The sequence below is a fragment of the Convolutriloba macropyga genome, chromosome 8, assembly GCF_964194025.1.
Source record: "Convolutriloba macropyga chromosome 8, txConMacr16.3, whole genome shotgun sequence".
In the NCBI taxonomy this organism is placed as follows: Eukaryota; Metazoa; Xenacoelomorpha; order Acoela; family Convolutidae; genus Convolutriloba; species Convolutriloba macropyga.
The window spans coordinates 32,465,423-32,491,767 of NC_134475.1; the positions used below are offsets into that span (position 1 = coordinate 32,465,423).

Genomic DNA, 26,345 nt, shown 5'->3' on the forward strand with positions numbered 1-26,345 from the left:
ATCAATCTTGAATTCTTCTATTTGATGTTTACTATCAAATGATTCATGATTTTGAATAAGTCATTAAATACAATAACACCGCTATGGTTTGTCTTAAATTTTATCTGCTCCTTGTACAACTCGGAAACGATGGTCCAGGCTGAACAAGAAATTGATTTACTATGGTATTTGTATTTTGATAAGAAATTGTCTCACCGTTGAGGTCACTTTGACAAGAAAAGCGAAAAGAACAAATGATTGCATTTTGACCGGATATTTAGCTCTTCTTTTATAGAAATGTTTTGATGGCAATGTGTTTGCTAATGTTTAAAAGACGCAAGGAATGAGAACCAAGAGTTTCAAATTAGATGTCTTACAATCACTAAGTTTATGCTGGCGCTTATTTAATCGCCACCCAAAGTGAGGGAGCGACTTGAAATAAAGATTCATGGTAACTTGTAAAAATAGTCGGGAACTTTTTAAAAATTGTACTGTACAAGTTGCGCAACAATCTTGCATCATGATGGCTAAATAATTAGAGTCTCAATTATTTCTCACCCAATGAGAGGGGGCCTTTACTCACTAATTCGTTCTCCTTAGCTCACTCAATGAAAAAGGCATGATGAATAATTGAAAAGAAAGGGACTTTAAATTGCGGAGTAAGGAATTAAACAAGAACTAAAGGTGATTAACCGAGTAATTTAGACAATTTTTCTCAAGTATATGGGGTGGCCAATATGATCAGTTGGTTCTGGATCCAGTTGTTGACCTTTTCATGGCGACTTAGCTTTGTTGTCAATCATTATACTGAATTTACACGTAGGAACCTTCTAGGCTATCGTCAAAAAGATATGGACTCGTTGAAATTTTTCGATGCTTGGGGGAAAATAAATGCAGGAGTGCTTCAAGGAAATCTAAACTGGATTGGTCAATCGTCTGAGTGCCGAGACATTGAAACTGTCCAATCAAAGCAAAGGATTGTTCAATTGGTCGTATATTCTAATGGACGCACTCAAATTGAGGGTAGTGATATGAAATTGAAGAAGAACTCGACTTCTGAGGGTACTGGAGCGTTTAATTTTACAGTACTCTACGGTGTGTGCTTCCCTTCGCGTTGTAGCGACGCCGAAGTTAAAACAACTCTCGAAAAAATGATTTGGCAACCAAATAGAAACTCATTGGAAACTGATAAAAAATGGATAAAAATTGGAAAAGTTTTCAGTGAAAGTCCAGGAAAACTAGACGCTTATTTTGCTGTAGCAGTGACATTGTACTGCTTGCTACTCATGACCATAATTATTGCGACAATAATGGATTACGTTTTGTCGGTTGTCAAACAGCAACAGATTCAATTTCACCAAAAAATAACTCAAAGCTCGGCTAACAAGAAGAGTTTCGATACTGGACAGGAAGCAGACGCCGAAAAAGTCAAATTTGAAAGATTTATTTGGTTCAAATTTCTACTTTGCTTCTCGCTTCGGAGGAACATTCTAGAATTTTATTCTTCTAATTCTTCTTATGGAACCATTTCATGTCTTAATGGAATTCGGGTGCTAAGCATTGCGTGGATTATTTTGGGAGATTCGGCCGAGTATCTGGTCAACATGAAACCGGGAGTCACATTTTACTGCAATAATGCTCTCTTTCTGTTCGAGAGGTATTTGAAATCTTTCGCATTTCACGCAGTTTCGAACAGTGGGTTTGCACATGATACGTTCTTTACCATAAGTGGATTTTTATCAAGCTTTTTGACGTTAAGGAAGCTGGAGCACGTCGGGAAAATAAAATTTCCATTCTGGTCTCGGTTTTATATCAGAAGATACGTACGATATACACCACCTCTGATGTTCATTGTGCTATTTATTGTTGGCATTTGGAAAGTGTTGGGGAACGGCACGGGTCCGGGTGTTCCAGTGATGTTTTTTTAGCAGATAGTTTGTAGAAAAAAAGCAATTCTGTTTACTACCTTGCCCTCCCCCCCCCCCCCCTCCCCCTCCCCCACGAACAACTTAGTAGCTTTCAATTTTTACACCACCACGCGCACATGCTCAATTTACAGCTAGAAAATGTGTATATAAGTAGGAAACTATCTACACTGTAATTTACAAATGGGCATGATAAAGGGTGTGAGTGAGAGGGTGAGTATGGAGGATTTTAAATTTAGTTGGCACAAACTAATTTTTCTAACTTAGTGACTAACTAACTAAGTCACTAAGTGATTTGAGACGGGGGAGTAGACCAAGGCCTGCCCTATTTTCACAAGATATAAATGCTTTAGGAAACTATGTTTTGTTCACAGAAATACAAAAGAGACATCATTGGTCGTTTGATTGCATTCCTATGGCATTTTTGCTAATTCAAACATCCTGTAGAGCACAACAGTAAAAGGGTTTCTGCTGGAAGCATCCTTTTGTAGGCCCAAAATGGCAGCCTGGTCTAAACCAAGTGGACGACTGCGAAAAGGCCAGCTGGGCAAACTTACTGTACGTGAACAACCTATACACGAAATACAAGTGCATGATTTGGACATGGTACAACGCGAATGAGTTCCAATTTTTCCTCTTGTCTCCACTTTTCATTTACCCAATGTTCAAATCATCCAGTTATGGATTTATGTTGACACTAGCAGTCACTGTTACTTCAATAGCGAGCACTTTCACTATTTTGTACTCTCAGAACTTCCCACCCGGAAACGCTTTCCTTACAGATCATAAGTCTAGTTACTTCTACAACAAAAACAGAGTGTTTGAACTGCTCTATACAAAACCCTGGACTCGTTTTTCAACGTATGGTATTGGGATGTTGTTTGGATGGTTTGTTTATCGGAGACCACCGCCATCACTTCGATTGAATACTGTCTACGTGGTGTCCGGATGGTTTCTAAGTGTTGGCATTGCGATGTCAGTCGTCTATGGGTTGCATGATGTTGGAAATGGTAGTTTGCCAACCAGGGAGCTGCTTACTTCTCTTTGATTAGGCATCAAATTTTTAATTGCTCTCGTAGAGAAGCATTTATTGTAAACGTGTGTGTCTTTTTTATGCAAAATTTTTGCTTGAACGTTTTGACTTTTCGAGTGACTTTTACGCCCTTGACTTTTTGTTTTTTGCGTGATCTAAAATTTTCTTCTCAATCACATTTCAAGCAGCTGAACTCAATTGGCGGCAATTTAATACTAAAAGTCAAATGAAAAGTGCGCCGAGACTGGTGCCATTTTTCACTTTAAATCTTAATAGTGGTATATGTTAACCTCTAATGTGGTTATTTGAAGCCCACTATTGAACTTTTTAGTTCCATTAAGGCTCCTCCCCCAACTGAAGCAGGCTGCAATTGATTAGAGCTCTCACTGGTCGTTCGAGAGCAATTCTTCCGAGGTTTAGTCGGTTATGTTTAATTTTGATTCTGTGTGTCTGCGTATGTTTGTGTGTGTGTGTGTATGTGTGTGTGTTTGTGTGTGTGTGTGTTTTTGAAGATGCGAGAATGATGTAAGATATGCCGTGGATGCGGAGAGTTTCCACCAGACTTATGGTGAATATGCCGCGAAAAAAAGTTTTATTGCTAAATTAACCACGGTTCTTACAAAGTTTCAAAACATCAAATGTTTCGGTAAAAAAACGTTAAAAAGTTTCATCAAGAACTACTGCCCTTACAACATAAAGTTGACCATTTGGTCCACATTACCTCAATATTTCTCCAAAAATGGAGGGGGTGGGGTAAATATTGAATTAGATTACACGGTCGAGGACCCTAGTTAAACTCGAGGCTAACTCTTTCCATAAGTCCAGCCAAATTCTTTTCATATGCAAAGATGAGGCAAAGTAAAAGGTTCCGACATCTGGGTTCGATCTCGTGACCTTCTATAATCTTACCCAATGCTTAACCAATTGCGCTACATGTCCTTAACTTTGGAGGTAATTAAAAACAAGGCATAATAACGGTCGCGAGCGTAATTCCAGGACATGTTTTATTGTCCAGCCAAATTCCAGAACACCTTTATTGTCCAGCCAATTTCCAGAACACGTTTATTGTCCAAACAAATTCCAGGACGTTTCTTTTAGTTGCAGCCAGAATCTAGGACGGTTGTTTAGATCCAGCCAAAGTCCAGGACATCACATTGGGTCCAGAAAAAACCATTTACACCCGAAATAAGCAAGGGCGCTCAGTGCTGTGCGATGCACAAAATCTTGGGATGACCTCATACCACGATCAGCTCAGTATCTGTACCAAAATGTATAAAAGACATGATGTCAGAAACAACGCTTTGAACTCCTAATGAAAATGAATTGCAGGATTCCAATATTATTTCTGTTCATTTTAGATTGATCTGCTGCTTGGGCAGCATATGAGTAAAGAATGAAACCAGCCAATAAAAATTTTAAAAAACGGCGCAAAATAACCATACAACGGCAAACTTGAATAAAACAAAATATTATAGCATTTCACGAAATGAAGTTTATATCATGTGCAGAATTAGTGTTCAAAAAATCAAAAAACCAAAAACTGAGCATCGGATTTTATATAAAGATGAATAAACAACGAGACAAAAATGCACGAAAAACAATCTAAACCCAGGTTGCCCGAACTTGGAAAATTTGGTAAGGCCGTAGTACGGCACCGTATAAGTCTTTGATCAAAACCGTACTAAGATCTTGTTAAGTTTTCTACGGGCCGTAGTAAGGCCGTACTAAGATTTCTAAGGTACCGTACTAAGGCCGTACCAAGATTAATAAGGTGCCGTACTAAGGCCGTACCAAGATTAATAAGGTTTTAAAGGTGAAATAATAGCTGGAAAATTGTCGGAAAAGGCTCCAGTCAAGTTGAAAAACCGACTTTTTGAGACTTTTCCAGTATGTTCTGGGTGTGTTTCCCTCCTCCTTATCTCAACCGGGCTGGGAACCGGCTATGGCGGAGTTACAAACAAACAACTATAGGAGATTTTGAGCAGAGCATTCGGTATAAAAAAAACCGGGCTCAAGCTCCATCTCCAAAAATAAAACAAATTAAAATAAATCAAACTAAAATAAAACGAATTAAAATAAAACAAATTAAATCACCTCAACTAAGAGACGAACTTTTTTTCTATACATGCTAAACCAAAAATTCTTTTTGCACCTGGACCCACACAAAAACAGGGAATACTAGGTTGCTTTTGGTTACTTCAGGAGCATTTAACAAATCCCTAAGTATACCCCATTTTTTCAGCTATTTTTAGAGCCCAAAAATGCCGAAAAAAATCTTCCGTGGTTAAAAGGTACCTGTAGCGTGTTTTTGGGAGTAAACTCAGTCCATCTTTGCGTTCCCAATTGAAACAAACCTTCATGGTAAGATGGGAAAAAATTTCCCGCCTCGCCATGAAGGTTATGGTGTTTCATCAGTTTTGATACAAAACAACATACACCGAAATTTGACAAAACAATAAAAATAGAAAAATTGTTGAAATACCAACAACCATTGATATAGTCAAATTAAGAGACTTGAGTATTGCCTGGAAAACACAAATTGCACGCAAAAAATTTGTTCGATTACAAAAGGCACACCTCAGCCAATAGAATCTGAGATCGGACACTGTTCTCAGGATTGAATCTTGAATAACCGTTCAATAACAAATTTTCAAGACAAACAAAATACATTGCATGCAGTAACCATTTAAGCGCCACCAATTGCGCTGCTGATAAGCCAGTTAGATGCCAAAACTATATAGAAGTCCAGAAAATATAAAACCTTGACTTATTTTTTTTAAAGCGATCAAATGAATTTATTGTTGCGCATTTGAAGATTCTTCTTAAATCATTCTTGTAAATTGTTTAAACTATCTTATTGTAGATCTGCAAGACGGCTCTTGCTGTTGTGAAGGCCCAAAGGTAACTGACTTTTCAAATGAGCCAAAATTTGAATAAAAAATTTTCTTCTGAAACCAGAACAGATTTAATTGAAACGAACGCAAACCAAACACTTTAATTTTTCTTTTCTTTCCTATAAACTGTGGGCCTGTTTTTAGGTATTTATTCACCAGCTACTGTGGATATTTGGAATTGAATTTTTTTCTGGTTGATTAATGACATGAACTGCAGAAGATATCATTAGACTTCCAAAGTTTTGCACGGCCTCACAAGGGGCGTAACAGGTTTTTGCTATTTCAAACTAATTCAAGGTAAAATTATTGAACGTTTTGTGTACCTGCAGAGCAAATTAATGTCTGAAAAAACACTTTGGAAAAATTACAAAACTTGGTACGGCCTTATACGGCGCCGTACTAAGTTTTTTAATTTTTCATAGATGTGAAAAGTGCCAAAAATTATTGAAAAAATGACTTGTATGAGATAATCGTTTTTTTTAAAAACCAATTTTAGGAAGGTAGACTTTAGAAATTGGCAATTACATCAACTGGATACGGTGCCGTAGAAAACTTATTACGGCCTTATACGGTGCCGTACAAAGTTTTGTAAGTTTTCTACGGCACCGTATAAGTCTTAGTAAGTTTTCAAAGTTTCGTCTAAGGTGGTCAACCTGGGAAAATATAAAAGAAAAACATTTTTCTTGTAGTTTTCTGTGAAAACTAACAGAGTAAACACAAAGTCCAAAAACTAATACTTTTTCACACCATGGGATTTTATACAGCTAATAAAAGCATAACACAAAACCAATGAAACAAAGTAATGTACACAGGATGTTTGTTACTATTGGTTTTCAAAAAAACATGCCAAATCAATTGTTGCTTGAAGCAACTAAATTTTGTGATCTTAGAACATAATGATTTTTTGGTTAAAAGCAAAAAAAATGAATAATACGTTTTTGAGAATAAGTAAACTGAAGTCGGTAAAACCGTTGGATATTAACTGAAGTTGTTGAAGATGTGCAACTCCTGACTGACCAAACAGATCTTTCATCGATGATATTAAGTGATCGCGACAAATACAAAAAACCTGATCAGCAAAAAGAAGTTTTTTTTCAGAAATTAGTGGAGTCAAAGTCGTTAAAACACTAAGATTAGATTAAGAAAGATGAGTTTTGATTTGATTCAGAAAAGAATGGGCGAGGAGTGTCATTTGCTACAAAATGCAGCAGGTAAACAGAATCGACGACATGCAGAAAAGCCCAAAACTTCACTAATATATTTTTTTCGAAAGCAGGTGGTGTCAAAGCTGTTAAAACAGTTAATTTTTTTTAAAATTATCAAGATTGCTTAAATATGCTATAATAGAAGGTCAATTGGGTCTGTCCTTACAGATAGAATCAGGCAAAACACTATTTTCACCTACAAACTCGTCGGAACCCATAAAAACAATAACAATTTAAACAGAAGAGTCAAAATTGTTAAAATCATTATATTTTACATTAATTGACTGAGCAATCTTAAATATGTCGCCTTAAAAAACCAATGATACCTTTCATTAATACAACTAGGCGACAAAACAGCAAAAGCAATTACAAAAAGAGAAAAACTTAATAGAATTTTTGAAACAAAACCGCTATAGTTGAAATCAAATTCATCAGCAATCACATTTATGTGGCAATAGAAAGCCTAATGTTAACATACCAAGGAGGTTCGTTATTGTGCGTTCGCATTTCATGTTCCGACCCGCGCTCATCTACATTTTGACCTAACTTTTCGACTGAAATTTTTTACAAAGAGATAATAAAAAAAAGATGATTGAGTTTAAAAAAATTGATACACAACCAAACTAAGAATTGAATTAAATAATACCTTGCCTCATTACAACAAGATCTGCCAAATAAAAACAACCACAAAATGCACAAAAATTACACGGCAAGAACTCTAAAGACATCTAAGTTTAAAAGCACCAGATAATATCTAGGGAAATTTATTAGATATTATCTGAAAATTAGGTATTTTTATTTCACTTTCTATTTATGCTAAATCAAATAAAAATATACTCAGTGATTAAACAATTTCAATTCGGCCACATTTGAAAATCATTGGGAATTGTTGTTAGGCGACTGCTACAGGAAAAGAAAAAGAAAGACGAAAACACAAATCACACATTTTGTTCTGAAAATTCATATTGTCCAACAAACGAAACTTTAGTTACGTCACAATATCAGTAAAGATGTTCATTGTTGAAATACAAGAAGTTTAGTGGGACCTCTTAATGACGAGAATAAATTAGAAGATGGCGAAAGGAACAAAATCTGAAAAAAAATCGAAATCCTTATAAATTTTAAAAAAGTATAATATCATAAGTTTTAAGACTATTCACTATAAACCTGTTGCGTCGGTTAACATCATTCAATCAATTCTCAATAGAAAGCTTATGAGACTGGTCAGCATTTTACGGCTACTTAAAGAACAAAAAATCTGGCAAAATCAGCAAATTCAGACAAGAAATTGAGCGAGAAAAGTGTGGAAGCCATTAAAAGATGTATTTTTCAATAAAAGTTTTTCTACCCTCAATTTTTTTTTTCTAACAACAATGCGATTGTTTTGTTTAACATTTCAGCTCCTTTAAATCAACAAATATGAACAAATACATTAAAATCTCGAATTTTTTGACAAAGTCCGTAGCATCAACGCCATTAAATTCAATAGCCTTCAATGGAAGCTAATAAATACGCTAAGTTATGCCTCGATGAGACAACAAGGATGTTTGTCATTCATAAGTCATCAATATGACTTTACAATAAGTCATTGACTCTGAAAACCAACAAATACAAGCGAAATCCGAAAATTAAGTGAAAAAGTTCGAGAAGAAAGTGTCGAAGCCGTTTAAACCATATGTTGTTCTCTGAAAACTTGATGTAAGTTCCATTGAACTTCGTCTCTGAGCCAATGCTACTGTAAAAATTAGGTTAATGTGTTAAGACTCCAAAACGAAACAGAATTACGAAAAAACTATACAAAAAATTTTGAAAGGAATGAACCGTGCGTCGAAGTCATATCACCAATAGTTATAAGTTAAAAGCTCTAACTAGATTGATTTTAGTTGAAGTAGAATAGAAAGGGTTCATTCATTGCTCAGACTGACATAAATTTAAGATCAAAAAGTTTAAGGTCGGTTAATGTTAAAAAAAATCTCGAGAAAAATTTTTAATGTCTTAACAGCCATTGAATTCAATAGCTTTCATTGAAAGTCAATAGACGCGCTCAATTATGCCTCGATTGGAAGACAAGGATATTTTTCATACATAGGTAATCAATAAAACATCACAATGACTATTGAAACAACAACAAATACAGGAAAAATAATCAAAAGTTCAGTAGAAAAGTGCGAGAAGAAGTTGTCGAAAACATTCAAATCACAAGCTTTTCGCTTAAATTTTTACTAAAGATCCATTGAACATCTTCGTAGATCCAGTGGGAGATATCAATATCTGGATAATGTGATACGATATCAAGAGGAACCAAAAATACAAAAACATTCGAATTTTTTTTTGAGAAGAATTTTAAGTCGTATGGCAATGAAGTCATATAAAAAATGATAGAAGATAAAACCGCTTACCAGATTGTTTTTGTTTGCAATAGAAAGAAAGGGTGTTTTTACTGAGACTGACTTAAAATTCACGTAAATAAGTTGAGGATAGAATCAGGCAAAACACTAATTTCACCTACAAACTCGTCGGAACCCATAAAAACAATAACAATTTAAACAGAGGAGTCAAAATGGTTAAAATCTTTAAATTTGACAATAATTGACTGAGCAATTTTAAATATGTTGCCTTAAAAAGCCAATGCTACCTTTCATTAAAACGACGAAGCGACAAAACAGCAAAAAGCAATTACAAAAAATAAAAAATCTCTGTAGAAATTTTGAAGCAAAACTTGTTAAATTGATTAAAACCGCTTCCAATTATGTCGCATTAGAAAACCTGATGTTAAAATATTAAGGAGGTTCCTTAATGTGCGTTTGCTCCTCATGTTCCGACCCGCGCTCATCTACATTTTGACCTAACTTTTCGACTGAAATTTTTGACAAAGAGATAATCAAAAATAGATGATTGAGTTTAAAAAAATTGATACACAACCAAACTAAGAATTGAATTAAATAATACCATGCCTCATTACAACAAGATCTGCCAAATGAAAACAACCACAAAAAGCACAAAAGTTACACGGCAAGAACTCTAATGATATCTAAGTTTAAAAGCACCAGATAATATCTAGGGAAATTTACTAGATATTATCTGAAAATTAGGTATTTTTATTTCCTTTTCTATTTATGCTAAATCAAATAAAAATATACTCAGTGATTAAACAATTTCAATTCGGCCACATTTGAAAATCATTGGGAATTGTTATTAGGCGACTGCTACAGGAAAAGAAAAAGAAACACGAAAACACAAATCACACATTTTGTTCTGAAAATTCATATTGTCCAACAAACGAAACATTAGTTACGTCACAATATCAGTAAAGATGTTCATTGTTAAAATACAAGAAGTTTAGTGGGACCTCTTAATGACGAGAATAAATTAGAAGATGGCGAAAAGAACAAAAACTGAAAAAAAAATCGAAATCCTTATAAATTTTAAAAAAGTATAATATCATAAGTTTTAAGACTATTCACTATAAACCTGTTGCGTCGGTTAACATCATTCAATCAATTCTCAATAGAAAGGTTATGAGACTGGTCAGCATTTTACGGCTACTTAAAGAACAAAAAATCTGGCAAAATCAGCAAATTCAGACAAGAAATTGAGCGAGAAAAGTGTGGAAGCCATTAAAAGATGTATTTTTCAATAAAAATTTTTCTACCCTCAATTTTTTTTTCTAACAACAATGCGATTGTTTTGTTTAACATTTCAACTCCTTTAAATCAACAAATATGAACAAATACATTAAAATCTCGATTTTTTTTGTCAAAGTCCGAAGCATCAACGCCATTAAATTCAATAGCCTTCAATGGAAGCTAATAAATACGCTAAGTTATGCCTCGATGAGACAACAAGGATGTTTGTCATTCATAAGTCATCAATATGACTTTACAATAAGTCATTGACTCTGAAAACCAACAAATACAAGCGAAATCCGAAAATTAAGTGAAAAAGTTCGAGAAGAAAGTGTCGAAGCCGTTTAAACCATATGTTGTTCTCTGAAAACTTGATGTAAGTTCCATTGAACTTCGTCTCTGAGCCAATGCTACTGTAAAAATTAGGTTAATGTGTTAAGACTCCAAAACGAAACAGAATTACGAAAAAAATATACAAAAAATTTTGAAAGGAATGAACCGTGCGTCGAAGTCATATCACCAATAGTTAGAAGTTAAAAGCTCTAACTAGATTGATTTTAGTTAAAGTAGAATAGAAAGGGTCCATTCATTGCTCAGACTGACATAAATTTAAGATCAAAAAGTTTAAGGTCGGTTAATGTTAAACAAAATCTCGAGAAACATTTTTAATGTCTTAACAGCCATTGAATTCAATAGCTTTCATTGAAAGTCAATAGACGCGCTCAATTATGCCTCGATTGGAAGACAAGGATATTTTTCATACATAGGTAATCAATAAAACATCACAATGACTATTGAAACAACAACAAATACAGGAAAAATAATCAAAAGTTCAGTAGAAAAGTGCGAGAAGAAGTTGTCGAAAACATTCAAATCACAAGCTTTTCGCTTAAATTTTTACTAAAGATCCATTGAACATCTTCGTAGATCCAGTGGGAGATATCAATATCTGGATAATGTGATACGATATCAAGAGGAACCAAAAATACAAAAACATTCGAATTTTTTTTTGAGAAGAATTTTAAGTCGTATGGCAATGAAGTCATATAAAAAATGATAGAAGATAAAACCGCTTACTAGATTGTTTTTGTTTGCAATAGAAAGAAAGGGTGTTTTTACTGAGACTGACTTAAAATTCACGAAAATAAGTTGAGGATAGAATCAGGCAAAACACTAATTTCACCTACAAACTCGTCGGAACCCATAAAAACAATAACAATTTAAACAGAAGAGTCAAAATGGTTAAAATCTTTAAATTTGACAATAATTGACTGAGCAATTTTAAATATGTTGCATTAAGAAGCCAATGCTACCTTTCATTAAAACGACGAAGCGACAAAACAGCAAAAAGCAATTACAAAAAATAAAAAATCTCTGTAGAAATTTTGAAGCAAAACTTGTTAAATTGATTAAAACTGCTTCCAATAATGTCGCATTAGAAAACCTGATGTTAAAATATTAAGGAGGTTCGTTAATGTGCGTTTGCTCCTCATGTTCCGACCCGCGCTCATCTACATTTTGACCTAACTTTTCGACTGAAATTTTTGACAAAGAGATAATCAAAAATAGATGATTGAGTTTAAAAAAATTGATACACAACCAAACTAAGAATTGAATTAAATAATACCATGCCTCATTACAACAAGATCTGCCAAATGAAAACAACCACAAAAAGCACAAAAGTTACACGGCAAGAACTCTAATGATATCTAAGTTTAAAAGCACCTAGTAACAACGTCAAAAAGCAATCAGATGAAACGTTAACAACACAATTTTACTCTTTCCTAACTATACAGCAGACGAAAATTTTGCGTAATGAGACCAAGTATCAGGTGGAAAAAAACGAAAAAGTAATGAGGCAAAATTCAGAAATCAACATTTTTTAAAACAAATAATTTCAAAAGTCTTAAAAATCAATAGCTTTTAACAAAACAATTCTTTATAAATTTATTTAAGAGTCCTAATGAAACCAAAAAGACCTGTTTTTGGTTAGAGTAAGCCATAGAAACGGACTAAAGATGCAGAAAAACACAACAAATTACCAGCAAAAAATTACAAACAATGCGAAAACACAAGTTGGCGTAGGCATTAAATTTTTTAGCTTTTATCTGAATATTATGTATTTTTATTTCAAATTCTATTTATAATAATTCAAATAAAATTATACTGAATGGGTAAATAATTTTAATTGGGCCACATTTGAAAGTCATCGGGAATTGTTATTAGGCGACTGCTAAAGGAAAAAAAGAAACACAGAAACACCACTCACACATATTTTTTATGAAAATGCATAACGTCACAATATAATTAATGATGTTTATTTTTAAAATACAAGGAGTTTATTGGGACCTCTCAATGATGAGAAGAAGTTAAAAGATGGCGAAAAGAACAAAAACTGGAAAAAAATAGAAAAATCCTCAAGACTTTTAAAAATGTATAATTTCATAAACTTTAAGACTATTCGCTATAGACTTCTTGCTGAGGTTTTTATCATCCATTCAATTATCAATTGAAATCTTATGAGACCGATCAGCATATTACGGCTACCTAAAGAAAAAAATTGAGGCAAAATCAGAAAATTCAGAAAAGCAATTGCGCGAGAAAAGTGTGGAAGCCATTGAAAGATGTATTTTTCAATAAAAATTTTTCTATCCTCAATTTTTTTTCTAACAACAATGCGGTTGTTTTGTTTAACATTTCAACTCCTTTAAATCAACAAATATGAACAAATACATTAAAATCTCGAATTTTTTGATAAAGTCCGTAGCATCAACGCCATTAATTTCAATAGCTTTCAATGGAAGCAAATGAATACGCTAAGTTACGCCTCCATAATACAAAAGGGTGTTTGTCATTCATATGTCATCAATAAGACATTACAATAAGTCATTGACTATGAAAACCAACAAATACAGTCAAAATCCGAAAATTAAGTAGAAAAGTTCGAGAAGAAAGTGTCGCAGCCATTTAAACCATATGTTGTTCACTAAAAAATTTATGTATGGTCCATTGAAATTTATGTATGGTCCATTGAAATATCAGGTTAATGTGTTAAGATTCCATAAAGGACCAGAATTACGAACAAAACATCAAAAGAATTTTCAAAAAATGAACCGTGCGTCGAAGCCAAAACACCAATAGTTAGAAGTTTAAACCTCTAACTAGATTGATTGCAGTTGAAATAGAATAGAAGGGGTCGAGTCTTTGCTAAGACTGACTTAAATTTCAGATAAATAGATCTAAGATCGGTTAATGTTAAAAAAAATTCTCGAAAAAAAACATTTTTAAGGTCTTAACAGCCATTGAATTCAATACCTTTCATTGGAAGTCAGTCGACGCACTCCATTATGCCCCAATTAGAGGACAAGGATATTTTTCATACATAGATAATCAACAAGACATCACAATGACTATTAAAACAACAACAAATACAGGAAAAAAACCAAATGTTCAGTAGAAAAGTGCGACAAGAAAGTGTCGAAAACATTTAAAACATAAGCTTTTCGCTTAAATTTTTACAAAAGATCCAATGAACGTCTTCGTAGATCCAGTGGGAGATATCAATATCTGAATAATGTGAAAAATATCAAGAAGAACCAGAAATAAAAAAAACATCCAAAACTTTTTAGAGAAGAATTTTAAATCATATGGCATTGAAGTCATATAACAAATGATAGAAGATAAAACCGCAATCCAGATTGTTTTTGTTTGCAATAGAAAGGAAGGGGGTCTTCTTATTACTTAGACTTCTTACTACTATAAGTTTATAATCGGTAAATGATAAAAAAAAATTTTGGAAAAATTGTTTTTAAAATCTTAACAGCTATTAGTTGTCCGCTCAACGCTCTAGATAGGTTATCTTAATGTTGATTAAGAAACGTATTACACTTATAATCAACAATTTGCCATAGGACTCCAAAGTTTAGTAAAACTTCAAAAAGTAAATCGAAATTCCATTTAAAAATTACAAAAACTCAGAGTCGAAAAAAACGAGCAATTCCTTGAAAACAAATTTTTTGTTGATTGGGCCTCATTAGACTTTAAACCAGTTTTGTCATTGACGGAACCTAGATATGAAAGGTGACTAGTCTCTAGTTGACTTTAGAAAACAAAAACATGAAAAGTTTTCTAAAAAAAGTGCTCTCAAACAGAATTCGATTTTTTCGATAGTAAACTTCCCTATGAGAGCAAAACTAGTGTCTTTATCGCCTTTCGTGTATTAGGAACTCAAAATTATTTCATTTTGTGCCTCAAAATGTTATTTTGAAGAACATCTTGAATAAAAAGGATCTTAATTTGATGAAAAATTACAATAAAAGTGAACAAAACACTGGCAAATATACTGTGTTCACACAAAACTTCAATCCTCGATAACTCCTAAAAAAACTAATTTCAAAAAATCTTTATAGTTTTGAATTGCACGCTGGACGAGCTTTTTAATGATACCACTCACATTTCTCTATGATGATTATATCGATCGGCCAAAATTGTCTGAACAAAAAACCCATCTGAGTATATAGTTCCTCCCCCCACTAATGGGGTCGGAACAATAATGACTTCAAGAGCGGAAACAACCGAAACCACTATGAAACGGACAAAATCTAAAGAAACTAAGTTATTTGAAAAGATGTTTTGTCAAAGATGTTAAGATAGTGCGATATGCTTATAAAGGATCAAATTACCACAAAAAATGATTCATTGAAGACCCAATACCAGATCGCAATTTTGATACTAATTCGGAGAACAACTAGTACAACAAAAAACTGTAAAATCAGCTGAATTTGGAATTTTTTCATGATTTTGCGCTTGTTTCAACGTCGTGAAAACCATTATAATTAAATTTACAGCTTTAAGAAGACTCAAATATTTGAGAGTCAATTAGACCTATCATTGCAAAAACTAAGGAACAGAATAACAGAAAATTCAAGAACGTGCAAAACCAAAAAAATTGACAGTTTTTCATGAGAAAATATGCTGTGTAGGTGAACCTTTGAGGGGGCCTAAACAATTATAAACCTGCGTAATTGGAACAAATTTAAAATTTTTCCAATTTGAAAACTTGTTCATAAAAGCAAGAACAGAACAACGAAAACATTAGCATGCCCTTGATGAAGAAAGCCACTTGCAGAAATCGAACTTTTTATACGTTGTTTTTGCTAAGCAGTTTGTAAAACTTAATTTCAAACGGGGAAAGACAGTTACTCCAGTTTGACATCTAATCAACAATAAACCGTTGAAAAACTGTTAGCAGCATTTTTGGACTGGGATTTTTTTGTCTGAGAAATTAAAGGTGACTATCAAAAAATGAAAAATTAGTGGAAAATAAAATTATGAAATGCTTAATAATATAATCCTTTTCCTCCATTTAAAGCATTATAGTCATTATCAGCGAGCAATTTTTTAGGAAATAGAAAAACTGGTACTTGCCAAAGAAAAATTTTAAAGTTGTGTTTGGAATTTGCGTTTGAAGAGCTTTGTAATGCCACCACTTAAATTTTCGTAGGATTTGTATAAAGCTTTCCGGTTAAGCTTGGAGAAGAAAAAGCAATCCTTGAATAAGTATTTCGCAATCTCTAAAAATTGTTAGAAAAAGCGAGGAAAGTATAACCGACTAACATCGGATGAATTGCTCTCAAACGTAGTTGCCAGCTTGGGCCTACAACGGCTTCCTTTTTTATGGGGGGAGGGGGATTAGATTGAGGTCTGGGGCCCATTAGCTAGGTGGGCGGATGGGGTGTTGGCTGGGCGGGATGACTGAGCGGGTTAAGAACCAACCTTCACAGCATCAATTTATGTCTCCCCAGGTTTAGACCTCGACTTATGAAAAGACTTTATAATTCTAGTACATACATACATACATACATACATACATACATACATACATACATACATACATACATACATGCATACATACATACATACATACACACATACATACATACATACATACATACATACATACATACATACATACATACATACATACATACATACATACATACATACATACATACATACATACATACATACATACATACATACATACATACATACATACATACATACATACATACATACATACATACATACATACATACATACATACATACATACATACATACATACATACATACATACATACATACATACATACATACATACATACATACATACATACATACATACATACATACATACATACATACATACATACATACATACATACATACATACATACATACATACATACATACATACATACATACATACATACATACATACATACATACATACATACATACATACATACATACATACATACATACATACATACATACATACATACATACATACATACATACATACATACATACATACATACATACATACATACATACATACATACATACATACATACATACATACATACATACATACATACATACATACATACATACATACAAATGTTATATCGAGCTGAAATCCAGCCCTAATTTTGGGTCGAGCTAAAATCTTCGAAAAACTTTTGAGTCGAGCTTAAGTCTTTGTTAAAAATCTCTGTCGAGCTAAAGTCCAGCGTGTCCTAAAGTCGAGGTAAAGTCTTTTCATAGCTCAAATGAGTCGAGTACGGTCTTTTCATAGTACTTTTTGGTCGAGCATTGTCTTTTCATAAGTCTGTACCTAAGCCTGGGTCCTCAAAACAGTTTCGGTGAACCTTGTACATAGACAAGAAAACGTATGGCTTTAAAAACAGCTCATTAACCTATTGCACGTTTAACTGTTATATTAACTAATATAGGTTATTTTTCAAAATTAATATTGAAAATAATTTAAAATTTTTTTGTTACATATTTGTTATAGAAAGTGCTTTGAAAAGGGTGCAAAAAATAACGGAATTAATTTGAATTTGAAATATTTTTCGCTAGGATCTCCGAATTCTTCACATACAATAGTCTTAAAGCCTAGAAATCTACATATGATGACTAAAGAGATTGAAGTAGCACAGATTGAATGTTGTTTGTAAACTTAGGCTGTTTCTGTTAATAATAGCTGCAAGAAACGGCATCTAATGGTTTTTCAGCTCAAAGAATTTGACGTGTGTTGGTGTACTGTCTTTTTTTTCGAACCTATTTTTGACTTAGTGCTCTCAATGAGAAAACAAATTAGAGAAGTGATTTTTTCACGTTGGAGTAGTGAAAAAGTAGAAAACTAGTGAACGGCTTGATATAGGTTCTAACTTTTTTAAATTGTTCCGAACCCACTTGTGGGGGGAGGAACTATATACTCAAATGGGTTTTTTTGCTCAGACAATTTTGGCCGGTCCATGTATTCATCGCACAGAAATGTGAGTGGTATCATTAAAAAGCTGGTCCAGCGTAGAATTCGAGATTAAAAAGTTTTTTTTTGAAAATTGCTTTTTTCGAAGAGTTATCGAGGTTTAATTTTTCAATGTGAAAACGGGATATTTGGTTCACTTTTGTTCACTTTTACAGTAACTTCTGTTAGATTTAACATTTTTTCTATGAAAATTTTAATAGAAAATAACATTACACGCTAGAAAATAAATCAATTTTGTATCCCTAAAAGACGAAAGGCGATAAAAAGACTAGTTCTGGTCTCATAGGGAAGTTAACTATAAAAAAATTCAAATTCTATTTGAGAGCTCTTTTTTTAGTAAATTTTGCATATTTTTTTGTTTTTGTATTCACTTAGAGACGTGTCACTTTTTATATCGAAGTTCCGTTAATGACAATCCTCATTTACAATCAAGTGAAGCCCAATGAACAAAAAATTCGTTCGTATCTCAGTTTTCGTATTTTTAAATGAAATTTTGATTTCATTTTTGAGGTTTTTATTAAACTTTTGGAAACTTATGGCATAAAATCGTTTAATACAAGTTCAATAGGTTTCGTAAGGAGCATTTAATGAGTCCATCTAGTGCTTTGAGCGGACAGCAAATGGCTGTTAAGACAGTCTCAGTATGACACTACCGCCTTCTTCCTACTGTAATAAAAAATCTTGTTAGAGGTTTTATTTTCTAATTTCTGGTTATTTTACTTCAAAAAGACTTCACAAGGTCTCAATTTTTTTTAAAAAATTTTTGACATTTCCTATTATTGGTTCCTTTTGAAATCTTATCACATTATCCTGATATTGATGACTCATAGACTCATATTGTTAAAATGAAGACGTTCAAAAAATCATAGATAAAATCTGCGGAGAAAGAACTTATGGTTTATATGGCTTCATCACTTTCTTCTCGCAATATTCTACGGAATTTTTGGTTGTGGCCTGTATTTAGTGTTGTTTTCATTGTCATAAGGTCTATTGTGATGTCTTATTGATAACCAATGCATGAAAAACAATTTGGTCCCCACATCTGGGAAAAATTGAGCGTATTTTTTGAGTTCCATTGAATGCTATCGAATTCAATGGCTGTTAAGACTTTAAAAATATATTTTTTTGAAAGTCTTTTGAAAAAAATCAATCTTAAGCTTATTATCGTGAACTGCTAGTCGGTCTCAATAATGCCAGCACCAAATTTTTTTCCAGTTCAACAAAAATTTATCTAATTGGCGGTTTTGTTGTTTAACTATTGGTTATATGACCTCAATGCCTCAAGTTTTCAATTTTTTAAAACAAAAATTTTGGACTGTTTGTATTATTGGTTCCTTTTGAAATCTTGCGCTTTTATCCTAAGATTGATGGCTCTCATTGGCTTAGAGAAGAAAATCAATGGATCATAGCTAAAGTTTTCAGAGAAACCTATGTTTTAAATGGCTTCGCCAGTTTCTTCTCGCACTTTTCTAAAGAATTTTTGGTTTTTGTCTCTATTTGTTGTTTTTTTTTCATAGTCATAAGACATATTGTGATGTTTTATTGATTACGCAGGCATGAAAAACATTATACTCACATCCTGGCATTTTCATCATTCATTGGTTTTATAATGACATTTTAGTAAATTTATCAAGAATTATTTTGTTATGAGCTAAAGATTTTTTTAGACTTTTGAAATTTTTGGTTTAAAAAATGTTGATTGACTTTTGACCTCATTTTTTTTCTTTTTGTCAACTTGTTGCCTAGTCTCTTTAAGAAAAAAATCCATCTGCTGTATAGTTCGAAGAAACTAAATTTGTGCGTTCAAGGTTTTATCTGATTGCGTTTTGACGTTGTTACTAGGTGCTTTTAAAATTAGATATTTGGTTTCTGCCGTGAAATTCTTGTTTTTGCTTGTTGCTTGTTGATTTTTCTCGTAGTCTCTTTAATGCAAGATGCAGATCTTATGGGCGCTGTAATGAAGCATGGCATTATGTTATTCAATTAGCCGTTTGGTTTTGTATCAATTTTTTTTCAAAACTCAAACATCTATATTTGTTATCTCTTCATTTGGCTGTCAATTAAGTCAAAAATGTTGATGAGCTCGGGACGGAACATCATGTGCGCACATCAACGCACATCAAAGAGCCTCCTTGTTTTAAAAATATTCAAAGAATGAGCCTTCATTTAATTTTTATCTGTGGCCATTTTATTTCTGTTTTTTTTTACGGTTTTTATCTTGCTGTTTTGGCAAAAAAAGTTTTTCCCAAGTGCCCAACCATTTGGGTCATTTATAGCGTTTTTAGCGACTGCCCTGTTTTTGTAATTAGGTTGATACCCGTCTTGTATTTTTTTATTTTTGGATATTAGGATTAGTCCTGCTATGTTTTCTATGTCGCTAAGATTTTTTGTTTAACCATAAGACGTCACGCTCACTTTAAAGCCGCTTTTATACATTCATTCATTCTAATTGAAGTTTATTTGCAACTAATAGAAACAGCAATAAATTATACAGACTCCTAATCGAAATTAAACATTTGAGTTACATTTTTTCGTCTTTTAAATTTTCTTTTTGAGACTTCAGATCTACAAACCTATCACAGATATCTGCTGGAAATCTGCTAGCAATTACTTTTCGCCTTAAGCTTTAAATTGCTACGTGTCGAAAATGTTTTATCATGATCGAAGTTGAGTGCAAAATCTTAGTTATGAGTTTTATGTTTGTTTACTTATATATTCTGACATGATAAATATCTTGCAAAAAAAAATTTGCATGCAGTCATGATGTTAACCAAGTTTCTGACTTCACTTTTGTCTCCTGGTTCGTACTAACAATCCCTACAACGTTTTAGTCTTACGCGAAGATAAACATTTTTACACATGAAGATAAACATTTTTGTTCCGACCCTCTTGAGGGGGGAGGAACTATATACTCAAATGGGTTTTTTTTTGTTCCCTGAATTTTCGCCGATCGATATATTCATCGTAGAGAGTTGAGACTGGTATCATTAGAAACCTCGTCCAGCGTAGAATGTGGAATTAAAAAGATTTTTTAAATTTTCGTTTTCTACAGGGAGTTATCGAGGTTTAAACTTATGAGAAAAGTAGAGTGAATTCACGTTGTTTTTATTCACTTTTTCTGGAATTTTCGCCTAAATTTTCGTCAATTTTGCTAAAACTTAATAAAATTTTTGAGAATAGTGTCTTTGGTTATTTTTAAAGACAAACAAGCATTGTTGATTGTTTTGATTTAATTTTATGGAAAAAAAATTCTGGATAAATATTACAAAATTCAGCCTTTTTCATCAAAAATTGGCACGAAATAAGCTACTTTAGTCAACTTTGGTTAAATTTGCCTGCAGTACAGCCCCAAACAATACTCATACAATCTTTGTAGACTCAGAAGGGGGCTATTCTTACTTCGGCGTCCGTTGAGGGTGCTCTGTAATTAAAACTTCGCCGTTTTTTGCTAACTTTACTCGTTGGTTTTCAGAAATGCAGAATTTATCTTTGAGTTTTCAACGAACAAATTATCTATATCTACAATATTCGAAAAATCAATTGTTCCTAACGGACAATAAGCATTAGCAGGGCTAATTTTGGGCCAATCTTGGACTGTTACAATCCAAAAAGAAGTCAGATTGCAATAAGTCGGTCTTTTTTTTTTAAAAAAAAGACGTTTTTTTAAATAAAAAGGAACAGAACATATCAAATCAAAGCGCAGGAGTGGTAGGTCTATTTGGCTTTCTAAGGAGCTCCAAGCTAATGCATTTAAGTTTTTACTTGAAAGTTTATGGTCATTTCGACCTTTAAAAATAATTGATTTTCAAATAAATAATGGCTTAATTAACTTTTCCTCTATTTTTTTTCTTAATTTGTTCAACTTCTAGCTTAGTGTCAGCAAAGAAAGAATACTTCTTCCTTCCACTGGTTTGAAGTTTAGTCTCGGTTGTTGTTCTAAGCCTGAAGTTATTCTTTTCTGGCTTTGATACTACTAGATTTCAGTTTTTTTGTTTTAAGATATTTGCCAGTTTTTCACGTTTTCTAGTTTTGTCACCTTATCACATTATTGACAGTTCTGATATCACATTATAAGCGTTCAAATATATCATAATTGCCTTTATTAAAGTTCTGAACAACATATATTACCGTTTTGACATCACCGACACCTCTTTCTTGAAGAAATTAATTGAAATTTTGTCTTTAACTGTCATTTTTAATTTGTCGTTTGGGTCGTATGAAATTTTCTGTAAATGGATAGATTTCATCGGTTTTTCATGGACAAATTGATGAGTAGATCTTCTGATATCAAAACCTAGCTGATGGCTTCCATGACTTTGAAAAAAATTGTTTAAAAAAAATAAAAAAAAACTTTTTAACTTCGGAATTTTGTTCTTTTTAAATTTCTTTTTGTTACCTGATCTTGGTAGTTAAATACAGGGCTAATATGACATTATGGTTGACAAAAGAAAATATCAAAGGAGATTGATGTCCCAAAACTGTTTTTTTTGTATTCGTTATGACCTTACTGGCTTCGACACCGGTTTTTCACAAAAAAAAATAAATTAATTTGGTTTTTGTCATACTTGACGTTGTTTTTGTACACGCAAAAAAAAATCTGGATATTTGCAGGTCTCATGGCTTCCTGTGGATGAATAAGTGACCCTATTTAAATAGTTCTTTTGTAATTAATGTCTTTCATGACTTTGGATGTAACTTTGCTTCGAAAAAAAGATGAAAACTATTACATACTTTTACGTTTCGCTTTTTTGTCAACTGGTTACCTAGTCTTACTAATGAATGGCCCTATACTACTTTGTCGCTGTTTGAAGAAGGCGCAATCGAAAATTTTTTGAGGGCCAAAATATGGCTTGACGGTTTGTACAGCGTTTTCTGTTAAGTTTCAATTGAATTTTTGTTTGTTGTTGTTCTTTTTAGCCGCTGAAAAAAAAGAATAAGGACAGTTCCTAATGCCCTTCTATAGTAGAATTTGTAATCGTAAACCTTTGGGATATTTTTTTGGTTTCTAATGTTTTTTTATTAATTTGAATTTAATTGTTTAAAAAAAGCGAATTTTTTAGCTTTTTTGTTTTTGTTCTTTTGTCTAATTGTTACCAAAACTTTTTATGGACTGGTCCCATATATTTTCTGGTGATTTATAAGTTATTTTCTTTAGTTTTAGCTTTATCTGATGGTATGTTAATTTTGTCATTAAATTTCTTTTTTTCAAAACGGACATAAATTTTTTTAATGTTATTAGTGTTGTTGTTGTTGTTGTTGTTGTTGTTGTTGTTGTTGTTGTTGTTGTTGTTGTTGTTGTTGTTGTTGTTGTTGTTGTTGTTGTTGTTGTTGTTTGATTTTGCTGTTCAACTTGACTCGCTTTCTTAATATTGGCATATCACAGCAATCAATTGCATAAATTTTTGCTCCTCTGAGTTATTTGCTTTGAAGGCTATCTTATCGTTCATACACAATTTTTTTTTTTGAAAAATACTTGTGCTTTTTTGAGTTTTTTGGGATTCCCAAAAAAATAATTTTTGTGTTTTTCTATCTGTTCCTCATTTGGTAGACAATTATGCCAAAATTGTGGATGGGCGGGGTCGGAACCTTATGTGCCATCGGACATTACCGAGCCGCCTTGTTACACTTCAATAGACAGGTTTAATTAACTGCACTTTGAAATTTTATCCAAAAACATTTTTATCAAGTCATCTCTCATGTTATTGGTTCCTCAAATCTTATTGATTCCTGACCGCGTCACTTGTGACCTTATGCGTTATCGGTCATCAAAATTACTGTTTTCAAGACCATGATTTTGTGGTTTTCTGAAGTTATAAAATTTCTTGGGGGCAAATACGTGTTATTGGATCAAAATTTACATAAAAGGAATGGAAACGTTATAAAACGGTTCAACGTATTGCAATATAATGGCAATGTAACCACAATTTTTTGCCCAATTGTCTAGAGAATCTTGGCTTGCAGTTTTATTTTTGTCATTATTGTCAATCAATAGTGGAATGACGTCACTCAATTAAGCCTTTTGAGGTTTCACTCTTCTCTAGTCCTCTTTTTTCATTCTTCCTTGTAAACTATTCGTGACTCATACAACTAAATGCAGTCTTTGAGCTCCCCGCTCAATGGGTGAGGCGTCAACCCTTGGCTGGCGTTCGACTATCGCCAAGACAGTAAGTCCATACGCTGTTAAAAAGTTCTAGTTAAATTCGAAACAAATTCTTAAGTGTGTTCAAAACCGTTTCTGATCAGATGTTTGTGCGTTTGAAGCCACTTCTGATCAGACCTTCATGCGTTCGCAACCGCTTCTGGCAAGACTGTTTATTTGAAAGCGCTGCTGATCAGACTTTGGTGCGTTGGAACTCGCTTCTGATCAGGCGTTATTGCGTTGGAAATAGTTTCTGATCAGAATGTGGTGTTTGTAAATTGCTTGTGATATGACTCTTGTGCGACCCTGGTTGAGACTATAGTGCGATTGAACTAGCCTCTGATCAGACGATTCAGACCATAATGTTCTCTGTGATCAGACTCAATTCAGATCATAGTACAGACCTTTGTCTGTTCGAACACAGATGTAGACCCTTGATTACAAGCTCAGATCTCACCCTATGCACTCAAAGATGGTCTTATCAGATCTCTTTGGTGTAATATATCTACCTGTCTTCTCTTAAGTAACCAATCTTGACTGAAGTTAGAAGAGAAATGAGAGAAGTGAACAGTTGATGTGTGAACAGATTTGGTTCTGCTGTGTACAATGCACTGTCTCGACCTCTATGGAGTGGCTGCATTTGCTGGCTTATTTGGGCATGTATGAACAACTATGGGGGACTTGTAGACGAATTCCTCTCGATGCATTTTTGGACTCCACTCTCCAAACTGACATACATGTCATACTTGATAAATGTGTTGATCATTCAGTTTATTTACATGACTACAAATGATACTTTTAACTTTTCCATTGTTAGTTTTTCTGTGCTGTATATTGCGCAATTAGTGCTTACATTTGGCTTTGCAGCTTTCTTCTCTGTATTACTCGAAGCACCACTCGTCTCCATTGACAAACTGCTCATGAATCATGATCAACATTTGGTAAATTCATAAATTTTTCGCAATTAATGATATAGCAACGATTAATTGTTTTCTAGTACATAGCATATCAATACACTTAAATATTTATTCTGATTCGAAACAGTAATAGGCTATATAAAATTTGAGAAACTGCGCCAGTGAGAATACTATAAGATCATGTGATGTGTTAACAAGTGTCTCTTTCTAGGATGATAACATTTGTTTGCTTTAATTATTGTTGAAGTAATCACAACTTTGAATTAATTACTTTACCTATGACTACTGCAACAAAAATTAAAGCAAACAATTGTTGGTTTTCTCTATTCCTGGTTGTTTTATACAGCTCAAATTGAAAAAATGTGTTTAAAGTTGCGAAAAGATTGAAAAATCAAAGCAGGGAAAAGTTATCTCTTATTGAGTAAAAGAAACTTACAGAAATGCTCCTCTCTTTTTGATTGGGCGCAGGAAGCCCATTTGAGGTGCAGGATCTTGATTTATTTCCCACCTCTCGTGATTATCATTGTGTTTGATTAAAGCAACGCAACTCAAGCAGGCCAATTAAATTTTTTCGTCTGGAGTTCAAAGCAGTGGTTTTAGTTGTTTTGACGTTTGTTTTCAAAAAGGTTTTGGTTAATTTTTGTTCTGCCCCTTCTTGCTGCTTTTCGTGCGATGTTGTCGCTTACTCTCAGTAATAACAGTTTCGTTGGCCTTTTAGTGCACAATAATGTGTGGTAATAGTGCACAATAAAAGCTTTGGGTTTCAGCGTTTGTTATTATTTTTGATGACTTGATTTTTCAAGTTTTTTTAAAATTTTTCATTATTTAATGTATGTGGTGTTCCTCTTGTCCTCTTTCACGGAATCGATTTAATAGAAGACGCTAAGGACCTCAAAAGAGACTAAGCATTTTTTACGCTAAAATTGCATGGTATGCTGTTGCAAAGGATTTGATGAAATAATTATGCGTGTTTTCTTAAATCAAGGCCTCTATTTTTCAAAAAACTCTCATTTTTAATAAATTGCTCTTTTTGACCTTTCATAAAATTTGTCTCTATTGATTTCTGTCAGGTTGTCTGGTAGATTTCGAAAGATTTGTAGTGTCAGTAGTTACAAAAATCAATTTTATTATTGATGCTTTTTAATAATTGTGTTTGAAAAAACAATTATTTTTAATTGCTCTCCACGAAGTTTGTAGCAATTATATTAGTCCTGTCGGTCTTTTTTAATGCGATTTTTCGCTTGACCAATTTTTCGTCTGACGCTTTTGACTTTTCGTCCTCAAAAACG

At 33.1% G+C, this 26,345-nt stretch overlaps 1 protein-coding gene across 1 annotated transcript; it reads left to right on the forward strand.

Annotated features, from left to right (window-relative positions):
* The first annotated feature begins 818 nt into the window (after positions 1-818).
* Positions 819-25,135, forward strand: LOC142345025 (nose resistant to fluoxetine protein 6-like). Its single transcript, XM_075397109.1, has 3 exons — positions 819-1,878; positions 2,396-2,933; positions 24,717-25,135. The coding sequence occupies exons 1-3, from the start codon at positions 831-833 to the stop codon at positions 25,090-25,092; spliced, it is 1,962 nt and encodes a 653-aa protein (XP_075253224.1). The 5' UTR covers positions 819-830; the 3' UTR covers positions 25,093-25,135.
* Positions 25,136-26,345: the final 1,210 nt, after the last annotated feature.